We start from the raw sequence: 12,078 nt of genomic DNA, 5'->3' as shown, positions 1-12,078 counted from the left end.
AGTTCCCTTAAAGTCACGTTCTTATTTTTATTTTACAAGGGATTTTCGTTTGTTTTTTTTAGTTTTTTTTATAGTCCTTTAGTCCAAGTTTAGTGGTTCACATTTTCATTCAGTCCAGCTGCAAAGGTGCCCAATCAAAAAGGGACACGTCATCTGAATTCATCTGCAAACCCTATTTTACACAGTATAAATACAGCATTTATGACACTGACTCTGCCAATCACTGTAGCCGCAGCTATCAAATCACAAACCCTAGTATTCTTTCTTCTGTCCAATTCTCAGATCAAACACTCAAATTATACAAAAACTTTGAAGAACATTCATGAACTTTTTTAGCATTTTCGTTTTCCAGATTCACTAAACACACAAATCAAAATCATCATATGAACCTTTAAACACAAAATCGAATTTAATCTTCTTCATTGCATCTTCAAAATCCATCAACAACACCATTTTTTCCACCTAAATCAATTCCAAACTCACTCTAAATCATAACGTGATTCAAATCTGAACTCACTTGTTCTTTGCTTCAAATCGGTAACCATAACCATACAACGATTCATCAATTGGTTCACACATCAGTACAGATTCCACGCGCAAGAATCAAAGGAAGCATAATCCGAATCCACAAGCATCAAGAGGTGTAGATCGGAACTAAATTGTACAAACATCAAACAAATTCAGATCGAAGCTCGGAAACGTGAAGCTCTTAGTGAACCAGAGATGATCCAGATCATAAGTGTCGTGTTCAGATCGAGCTTTAGCTGAAGTTTTCCGTACCGATTTCGTCGATTCTCCGATTTAGCTCAGGTTCGTTCTTCATCAACCGTATATATCTATATGTTCGTCCTCGTTTGTGTTTACTCTCTGTCTGCTCTCTGTTTGCTTTGATTGCTCTCCACCCTTTTTGCTGAAACCGCTATGTGTTGTTTCTTGTTGTGTTGAGTCTTTTATGTTTAGAAAGGGTTGAAGGAGTTTTAAATGTGAAGAACGATGGATGAACGATAAGAGAAAGAGCGATTGAGAGATGAGAGGTTGGAGTGAGTTTGTCTGTGGGTTTGTAACTATAGTGTGTTTAACGTGTTTAAGAACAGAGAAGAAGAAGAGTGAAGCGGCTGAGAGATTAGAAGAATTAGGGTTTAGAATGAGTTTGTCTGTGTATTTTAGCTTATATACCTCTACATAATCTTGTGTATGCGCGTCTAGCAAGCTTAACATAGGCCATCCTTGTGAGCCGTTAGGTCTTTAATCTAACGGCTACTGTTAACCCTCACTTTAGTTGGTGTGTATGCCTGTCCTTATTTGTTTTGGTGCGCCTTGTTTTTTAACCGTCAGATCTACGATCTGACGGTTCCTGAGTAATCTGCTTTAATGTGTAGTGTTTCTTCCTCTTTATACGCTCTTTGATTCATCTTGTGGCTGTGATGAATTTGCTGGTTATTTAATCTGGACCCTCTGATTCATCAGACGGTCCAAATTAATCCAGGCTGAGCCAAGTTGCTTTGTTTGCATTTTAATCCTTTATCTATGCCTTATTTACATTCTAGTCCTTCTTTTAAAATTTAACCCTATGTTATTAAACTCAAAAATTTTACTATGTGTCATGCATTTTATTTTAGTCCTTCTTTTAAAATTTAACCCCATGTTTTTAAACTCAAAAATTTCACTATGTGTCATGCATTTTATTCTAGTCCTTCTTTTAAAATTTAACCCCATGTTTTTTAAACTCAAAAATTTCACTATGTGTCATGCATTTTTTTAAATACTTTAATCCTTATAGCATGCATCTTGTGGTTAATTTTGCTTTAATTTAATGTTTGTTTTCAAAACTTGCATTCCATGTTTTTAATATACTTAATGTCATGCATTTTAGTTGATATTTGTTTTCGTATGTAATGTTCTTCTAAATCTTTTGGTTCATGATCTAATATTTTGGTATGCTTTATCTTTTGCGTCATCTTTAATATAATCTCATGCATTTTAAATGTCTTGTTCAATGTTTTTACTTGTGAATTTTGCTTTACTACATGCTTTGCTTTAAAAATTTTAACATCTTTGCATACGATGCTTTTAAATTTCTTATTATCTCATCATATCACAATTGCTTTAATTTTAGTATAATCTCATGCATTTTCTTTTCCTATAGCAATTTATTTTAAATTCCATGATATCTAGTGTGTATAACTAGAAAACGAATGTATATTTTTTACCATTGGTTTGTAGCTTGGCAAAGAGGCCATAGAATGTATCTAGGAATTTTTGTAATAATGTAGGTAATGCACACACCGACACAAGCACCGACACTATCACTTTATTTATCGTTTTACTCGCGCTTTATTTTTCACGTTATTACGCTAGCTTTCCGTTAGTTAGAAAAATCATTTTTATCTCAAAAAAAATCAAATAAGCAAGAGTCAAATTATTTTCTTAATAAACCTTGGACCCAAGTCCAAGTTGTTTTCCCTTTTTATTTTCTTAATCAAATTCCTAAACGAACTTTAAGTATACTTAGACTAAATTTCTCAAATAAAATGAAACAACCTCACTTCTATTTTCTTTCTAGAGCCTTGAGGCCCCTCAATCCCCTTCTTGAAAACCATTTTCAAAAATAATTAAAAGCAACCTAACCCACAAAAAATATTTTGAGAGTGAACTACGGTGGTTTTGATCCCTTTTAAGGGTACGTAGGCAAGGGTTTATTCCTTCCAAATCGATCAAATAAAAATGACAAAAACTCCTACTTCTTCTCCCTCCATTCTTTCACTTCAACTTTAAACAACAAATTTTCAAATAAAAATGAAGTTAGAAAGAGGTTCTCACGGAGTACCGTGAACGACGCGGGTGCCTAACACCTTCCCGAATCGTAACCGACCCCCGGATCCAAAAAGGGTTTTTCAATCTCTTTTTCCCTTCCCAAGAATAAAATCGAGCAAGTCCGGTAGATTGAAGGTTCAAGTCCAATCAATGGCTTGACACCCGAAAATCTTGGTCTACAAAAATGGCGACTTCACTGGGGATCCTACGCGGGTTTAGCCCACCTTTCTTTCTTTATTACTTTTTGCTTTATCTTTTGTATATACTTTGTAAATGTTTATACGTGAGGGGTGAAAAAAAGAAGTCCTACTCCCGGACTTGAGTGAAACCTAAGATAGGACGGAGTACGATCATAGTGCCATACCAGGAGTAGTCCTGCCTATGTGTGCATGTGATATAACTCCACTCAACGTGGGTTCAAGAGTACATATACGTCACCATGAGTAGTCGTGATTGGCGTTATTATTTTTGAAATCCATCAAGCGTTGAGGACCTTTAGATCACCCTTAACCCATCTTGGCCTTATTATTAGGACGTAGTGCGGAGACTAAACCAGGAGTAGTCCTGACTTTGGTCGTCACGCGATACTACACTCAAACTAGACTTCCTTACGAATTATTGGTCTAGGAGTTAATCCTACGCACCGAGATATTCATAAGGGTAGTTGTAAGTTGGGAACTTGGCAGAACCCTTGTTACAAGTGCAATTTGAAACCATAGTCCTTACCAAATGGCGTTGTTATCCCTAAGCTCCAACATTGTATACTTTAAACCTCATCATGTATTCCTTGCATAATCATGCATACATGCATTCATCCATAAACTTTTTTCATCCATTAAAAAAATATTGAAGGATTTAGCCAATCTTTTTGTAAACATTAAAGGTATGGACCTTGTAAGAATGAGCACCAAGCAATACAATTTCAAAAATCTTAACTAAGCTTTTGCTTTTGTTAAAAACTACGTCCTTGGTTTCGTTCTTACCTTTTGAAAAGGGAACCGATTGCAATATCTTTACAATATTCAAATGAAGCCATGTTCCTTTGCAATGTTTACACTCGCCTTGACAAATCCTTCGATAACAAAAAGATTGTATATTTTTGCATAAGCACATCATGCATCATTTTGCATTCATAGTTTCTAGTCCGTGTCTCATGCTTTGGTTCTGTCTACAAAAGGTCTACCCATCCGTCTTCTCGCATCTACAACACTCGTGCAAATCAGAATGCATCATCTTGAACAAGAGAACCACAAGCTTCGTGAAGAGGTGACAACCCTCCGGGCCGAAAATGAGATTTTGAGGAACTTAGTATCTTTAATGACGGTTGCACAGAGTCAGCCATTGTCTCTTCCTATTGGTAGCACTCGAGCTCAGACGTTTGCTTCCACTACCCCAATTTCAACAGTGTTTGCTAGTACTCCTCAACATGCAATGCTTGAAGGTTATCTCTGGAGCACACCATTAAGTTCTGGTGAAGTATTCCGTCCTGGTATCTCTAAGGTTCAAGCTCCTTTTGTGCAACAGACAACGCATGTCCCTCAATCAGGCCCTTTGATCCCTCAAGCTGCTATGACCTACTCAGCTCCTTTGATTCATACTACTCAGCAGGGTCCTCGGCCAATCTATCACTCAGAAAATGTGGTTGCACACGACCGGATAGCTGAACTGGAAGAAAAGTTTGACAAAATACAATTGGAATTGAAAGCTCTTCGTGGGAAAGAACTGTTTGGGAAAAATGCTTATGATCTTTGCTTGGTTCCCAATGTCGTTATGCCATCCAAATTCAAGGTCCCTGATTTTGAGAAGTACAAAGGAAACACTTGCCCTGAGCTTCATTTGGTGATGTACGTGAGAAAGATGTCTGCTCAAGTAGGTAATGATGAACTCCTTATCCACTGTTTCCAAGATAGTTTGACTGGTGCTGCACTGATATGGTATATGAGTCTGAGCAAGGATGATATCAAAACTTTCAGTGATTTGTGTGAGGCTTTCGTTCAGCGGTATAACTACAACTTGCACTTGGCCCCACATAGAAAGGAACTGCAGGCCATGACCCAAAATGATAATGAATCCTTCAAAGCTTATGCCCAACGTTGGAGAGATTTCGCTGAACAAGTCCGTCCACGTCTAGAAGAGAAAGAGTTGACCGAGATTTTCCTGGAAACTCTGGATCCGTTTTATTTTGAGCATATGCTTGCAAGTGCATCTGGCAATTTCACGGATATGATGACCGCAGGCATGCGTATTGAAGATTGGGTCCGAAAAGGACATTTGATCAAAGAAGTTGTTCCCACTAAAGGTTCAGAAGAGGAGGATCAGGAAATGAGTGTGGTAGAAAACCAGCCTCAACAACAGTATCTGGCTTATCACCCTGTTACCGCTGTTATGCCTGTCACAAATGTTGTTCAAAGTTCGGGTTGTCAACCCCAATTTCAGCAATATCAACAGCAGCCTCGACAATAGGCTCCAAGAACTCAGATTCATCCTATTTCTATGAAGTATGCAGATCTGTTCCCAAGGTTGCTTGAAAGGAATTTGATCCACACCAAGGCACCTCTCTCAGTACCAACAATCTTGCCAGCAGGGTATAGAGCTGATCTCTCTTGTGCCTTCCATCAAGGGGCAGTAGGTCATGATATTGAACAATGTTTTGCATTTCAGAAGATAGTACAGAAGTTGATCCGAAAAAACCTCATACCTTTTGAAGATTTTGAATTCGAATGTGCAAGTTAATCCGATGTCGGATCTTGGAACCTGATGTTGATACATGGAATGTTTAGCTGCAATTGGGTCTTAGTTGATGTTTATTTCTATTACTCATTTGATCAATTAATATGTATGTTTGTTGCTTTATGTTTTTCAAAACAAAAAAAAAAAAATCCTTTCGTCCCACCCGAGACGAAATTGAACTTTGTTTAGGGCGTTTTGCTTTATGTATTTTCATCATTAATTAAAAAGTCGCTTTGATCCCGACTTTGTTTTTATTATTGTGCTTTTTCTGGAAAAATGGTAATACAAAAAAAACCAAAAATTTTCTTTTAATCATTTCCACATATTTGCATAATCGTCATGTTTATATCAATAATCAAATCATGCATTAATAAACCCGTTGAACACTTAAACCCTGTACTCCCTCTCGACTTTGAGTTCCTTGTATCCGAGACTGAAGAGGAGGATGATGAAGAAGTTTCCAATATGACTTCTCGCCTACTAGGGCATCTTGGCCATCGAAGCTGTGAATATCAAGAAAGATTGTCCAGAAGAGGACTTTCATGTATAAAGACTGGCACGAGATGCTACCATCTGCCTTGCAGGGATGTTATACTTCAAGTGCACACTTCAACAGGGGCAACCCCCCCACCATCCCTCAGTATACAATTTAAAGGCAGTGTTCCACATGGAGGTCAAAGTCCTGTCAACGGAAGTTTCAATGAAAGCTAAACTTGATTGAAATTCAAAAGTGTTATTGTCGGGTGCCATAGACAGTTATATCAAGTATTCGACAAAGAAGGCTCGTCCCCGTGAATGTCAAGAAAATGGCTTTGTGCTCAAAAATATGTTACCCGATTCCAAGGGCAAATGGATGCTAAATTACAAAGAATGGTGACAAACTTGTAGGTCCCGTGAATACCGATGCAGTCAAGAAATACTTTGTAAAAACACAAAAAAAAAAAAAAAGCAAAAGCTCGATAAGTCGCAAACCTTAAAAAGCGGCTTAGGCAAAAAGGAGCGTCTCGATGGACCGAAAACCCGAAAGGGCGGTCCATGCAAAAATTAGAGACATGTATAAAAAAAAAAGAGCTCGATAAGTCGCAAACCTGAAAAGGCGGCTTAGGCAAAAAAGAGCGTCTCGATGGACTGAAAACCTGAAAGGGCGGTCCATGCAAAAGTTAGAGACATAAAAAAGAGAATGTTTATCCTGATAGGTTGAAACCCGCAAAGGCGACCTATGCAAAAGTTAAGGATTATGACAAAGTAACTGCATCTGGTCGGACATGACTCACTTGGGGCATTCCAGTCGTCAAAAGACTTCCGACTTATGGCAAGGCATCTTCATCAAATCAAGTATGATTCATCTGGGGCATCTCAACTGTCAAAAGGCCTCTGATCTAAAGCATCTGTAAGTCAAAGACTCGGAACATTGAAATTCAAAATTGCTAGAGAGCATAGCGGTTATTGTGTTCAATGTACCTTTTCCATATAATTACCATTTTCCAAAACTTTTAAAATCTGTGGAGCCACGCCTTTGGCAGGTCACCACTCTTTTACATCTAATTTGAGCTTGTGCCCATTTATTTGGAACTCTCATTTACTCTGTTTGCATAATTTTCTTCTATTTTTGATGTAAATACTTAAAGCAAAAAATATTTAAACTTTTTTAATGTCTTTTGAAAAGCATAAGCAACAGGTACATCTTCTTTGAATTCATGAGTAAGAGAAACATACATCAACATCCGTCTCAAGGACAGTTAAACTCTGCAAGATAGGTATGACCAAGTGCTGTGAGTTGGCCTCTGTAAAAAAAAAAATATAGAATACAAAAAAAAAAAAAAAAAGCTCGCTAAGTTGAAAACCCGAAAGGGCGGCTTAGGCAAAAATGAGCGTCCCGGTGGACTGAAAACCCGAATGGGCGGTCCAGGCAAAAATTAGGGGCATACAAAAAATATATTCCCGGTGGATTGAAAACCCGAAAGGGCGATCCAGGCAAAAATTAGGGATTCAAAAAAAAAACAATACAAAAAAAATTGAACGAAAAATAAAGATAGAGGCATCGCAGTTCAAGTGGGCCAAATGGAAAGAATGCACTTTGTGCTGGGTTACAAGTGGCGACTCATGCCAATGGTTGTATTGATGGCGACTTCTGCCAGCGGTTTGATTAAGTGGCGACTTCTGACCGAGTTTTACCCCGAGAAATGGCGACTTCTGCCAAATCGTTGATTGATGAGCTGTTTCCCCAAGGGGATTGATTATTGGGCTTTACCCTTTCAAGTGTTTTGATTATGGGGCATTTTCTCCCTTCTAGTGGTTTGATTATGGGGCATTCTCCCTTCAAGTGGTTTGATTATGGGGCATTCTCCCTTCAGTGGTTTGATTAATGGGTTGTGTCTCCCTTCATGTGTTTTGATTATTGGGCTCTTTATCCCATCAGCTGGTTTGAATGTGGGCTTTATCCCCATCAGTGGTTTGTTTGAAGGGGCTTTTACCCCGACAATGTCTTGATTCATCTCCAGTAATGTCATCCCCAACGAAGATTGCCGAGTGTTTGTACTGCGATGTTAGTCCATCTCTCATTTTACCTGTCCTGTTTTGTTTCATTAAGTTCACCTGTCATATACAGTCATATATTCATACATTCATGTAATCATACATTCATTCATACATATATTCATGCATATAAGCATTCAGGCACACATAACTTGCATACAAATATCATTCATACATGATTGCATTGACCACCTTGTGTCTTATTTCAATTGTATCTCACAAAAGTGTTATCCCCATTGTGTATGTTCCAAAGATGTCACCTGTAGTCTTGTTTGGTCGTATCCTTTCAGTTCGATCTTCAACTACCTTTTGGACCAGGTTAATCCCCTGCCAATGTCTTTTCTTACATTTTGGGCCAGGTTAATCACCTGCCAATTCCCTTTATGCCTTTTGGACCAGGTTGATACCCTGCTAATCCCTTTTGGACCAGGTTAATCACCTGCCAATCTCGTTAGCGCTTGTTGGACCAGGTTAATCACTTGCCAATGTCTTTTGAGCCAAATTTGGACCAGGTTAATCACCTGCCAATATCTTTAATGTCTTTTGGACCAGGTTAATACCCTGCCAATGTCTTTTGGACCAGGTTAATCACCTGTCAATCTCTTTAGCACCAGTCGGACCAGGTTAATCACCTGCCAAAGCCTTTTCTTACCTTCTGGTCCAGGTTAATACCCTGCCAATGTCTTTTGTGCCTTTTGGACCAGATCAATACTCTGCCAATGTCTTTTGTGCCTTTTGGACCAGATCAATACTCTGCCAATGTCTTTTGTACCTTTTTGGACCAGGTTAATACCCTGTCGTTATTTTTTGGATCAGGCTAATACCCTGCCACCGCCTTTTGAACCAGGTTAATACCCTAACAAGAGTTTTGGATCAGTTTAATAGCCCGCAAATACCCTTGTGTCAAACAATCACTTTGCCAATGCTAATCAGTTACCCAGTATCCTGCTTAAAGTACTCCTGTATTGATAACAGATTTTGTTACCATTTTCATCATTTACCACGGGCTGTTGGTAATGGACAAGCTTTATTTTCTGTCTCAAGCTTTATTTTCCGTCTCAAGCTTTATCTTCCGTCTGAGTTTTATCTTCTGCTCAAGCTTTATTTTCCGTATTTTCATCATTTACTACGACAGTTGGTAACAGACAAGCTTTATCCTCCGTATGTTGTCTTTATCATGGTAGTTGGTAATATGCAGTTTTTCCTTGTCTCCCCAGTGACCTATCAGTTTGTTCCCCAGTCAGTTTATTTTTGTCGTCATTGCATTCATACTTGCATCGCTTGCATTCATATCATTATATTCATTGCATTCTCAGCTTTTCAACTGGTCAAAATTCGGTGTACTTAGTATTTAAGTCTCTTCGACCCATCGATTTAAAAGTTTTCTTTCAAATCTTCGTGACGAAGAAACTTAAATAGGGGCATCTGTCATACCCCAAATTTTGACCACTTTTCTTGGTATTTACCGTTTTTATTCATGCTTTTAACGCCGAGTATTTTCTTCGTCTCAGACGAATTTTCGTCAGAGAAGTATTTTAAAATACCTCATTTTTGGTTCCGAAGGGACAGTTTTAAATGTTATTAATTCATTTACTTCATCTTTATTATTATTTTTTAATTCTCATTATTTTTAATTTCCTTTTTTGCCTCATGTTTTATATTATTTTATTTTGTTTATACTTTTGTCTCTAGTTCCCTTAAAGTCACGTTCTTATTTTTATTTTACAAGGGATTTTCGTTTGTTTTTTTTAGTTTTTTTTATAGTCCTTTAGTCCAAGTTTAGTGGTTCACATTTTCATTCAGTCCAGCTGCAAAGGTGCCCAATCAAAAAGGGACACGTCATCTGAATTCATCTGCAAACCCTATTTTACACAGTATAAATACAGCATTTATGACACTGACTCTGCCAATCACTGTAGCCGCAGCTATCAAATCACAAACCCTAGTATTCTTTCTTCTGTCCAATTCTCAGATCAAACACTCAAATTATACAAAAACTTTGAAGAACATTCATGAACTTTTTTAGCATTTTCGTTTTCCAGATTCACTAAACACACAAATCAAAATCATCATATGAACCTTTAAACACAAAATCGAATTTAATCTTCTTCATTGCATCTTCAAAATCCATCAACAACACCATTTTTTCCACCTAAATCAATTCCAAACTCACTCTAAATCATAACGTGATTCAAATCTGAACTCACTTGTTCTTTGCTTCAAATCGGTAACCATAACCATACAACGATTCATCAATTGGTTCACACATCAGTACAGATTCCACGCGCAAGAATCAAAGGAAGCATAATCCGAATCCACAAGCATCAAGAGGTGTAGATCGGAACTAAATTGTACAAACATCAAACAAATTCAGATCGAAGCTCGGAAACGTGAAGCTCTTAGTGAACCAGAGATGATCCAGATCATAAGTGTCGTGTTCAGATCGAGCTTTAGCTGAAGTTTTCCGTACCGATTTCGTCGATTCTCCGATTTAGCTCAGGTTCGTTCTTCATCAACCGTATATATCTATATGTTCGTCCTCGTTTGTGTTTACTCTCTGTCTGCTCTCTGTTTGCTTTGATTGCTCTCCACCCTTTTTGCTGAAACCGCTATGTGTTGTTTCTTGTTGTGTTGAGTCTTTTATGTTTAGAAAGGGTTGAAGGAGTTTTAAATGTGAAGAACGATGGATGAACGATAAGAGAAAGAGCGATTGAGAGATGAGAGGTTGGAGTGAGTTTGTCTGTGGGTTTGTAACTATAGTGTGTTTAACGTGTTTAAGAACAGAGAAGAAGAAGAAGAGTGAAGCGGCTGAGAGATTAGAAGAATTAGGGTTTAGAATGAGTTTGTCTGTGTATTTTAGCTTATATACCTCTACATAATCTTGTGTATGCGCGTCTAGCAAGCTTAACATAGGCCATCCTTGTGAGCCGTTAGGTCTTTAATCTAACGGCTACTGTTAACCCTCACTTTAGTTGGTGTGTATGCCTGTCCTTATTTGTTTTGGTGCGCCTTGTTTTTTAACCGTCAGATCTACGATCTGACGGTTCCTGAGTAATCTGCTTTAATGTGTAGTGTTTCTTCCTCTTTATACGCTCTTTGATTCATCTTGTGGCTGTGATGAATTTGCTGGTTATTTAATCTGGACCCTCTGATTCATCAGACGGTCCAAATTAATCCAGGCTGAGCCAAGTTGCCTTGTTTGCATTTTAATCCTTTATCTATGCCTTATTTACATTCTAGTCCTTCTTTTAAAATTTAACCCTATGTTATTAAACTCAAAAATTTTACTATGTGTCATGCATTTTATTTTAGTCCTTCTTTTAAAATTTAACCCCATGTTTTTAAACTCAAAAATTTCACTATGTGTCATGCATTTTATTCTAGTCCTTCTTTTAAAATTTAACCCCATGTTTTTTAAACTCAAAAATTTCACTATGTGTCATGCATTTTTTTAAATACTTTAATCCTTATAGCATGCATCTTGTGGTTAATTTTGCTTTAATTTAATGTTTGTTTTCAAAACTTGCATTCCATGTTTTTAATATACTTAATGTCATGCATTTTAGTTGATATTTGTTTTCGTATGTAATGTTCTTCTAAATCTTTTGGTTCATGATCTAATATTTTGGTATGCTTTATCTTTTGCGTCATCTTTAATATAATCTCATGCATTTTAAATGTCTTGTTCAATGTTTTTACTTGTGAATTTTGCTTTACTACATGCTTTGCTTTAAAAATTTTAACATCTTTGCATACGATGCTTTTAAATTTCTTATTATCTCATCATATCACAATTGCTTTAATTTTAGTATAATCTCATGCATTTTCTTTTCCTATAGCAATTTATTTTAAATTCCATGATATCTAGTGTGTATAACTAGAAAACGAATGTATATTTTTTACCATTGGTTTGTAGCTTGGCAAAGAGGCCATAGAATGTATCTAGGAATTTTTGTAATAATGTAGGTAATGCACACACCGACACAAGCACCGACACTA

At 37.3% G+C, this 12,078-nt stretch overlaps 1 protein-coding gene across 1 annotated transcript; it reads left to right on the top strand.

The window, feature by feature from the left end:
• The first annotated feature begins 2,017 nt into the window (after nucleotides 1–2,017).
• LOC146901192 (uncharacterized) lies at nucleotides 2,018–8,085 on the top strand. Its single transcript, XM_085734455.1, has one exon. The coding sequence runs from the start codon at nucleotides 4,039–4,041 to the stop codon at nucleotides 5,275–5,277; it is 1,239 nt and encodes a 412-aa protein (XP_085590581.1). The 5' UTR covers nucleotides 2,018–4,038; the 3' UTR covers nucleotides 5,278–8,085.
• The last annotated feature ends 3,993 nt before the right edge of the window (nucleotides 8,086–12,078 follow it).

The sequence above is a fragment of the Medicago sativa genome, chromosome 8, assembly GCF_051527215.1.
Source record: "Medicago sativa cultivar Bolivia chromosome 8, Bolivia_mono, whole genome shotgun sequence".
NCBI lineage: Eukaryota > Viridiplantae > Streptophyta > Magnoliopsida > Fabales > Fabaceae > Medicago > Medicago sativa.
Note: the sequence above shows the minus strand (reverse complement) of the source record. Positions and strands in the feature narration are given on the sequence as shown.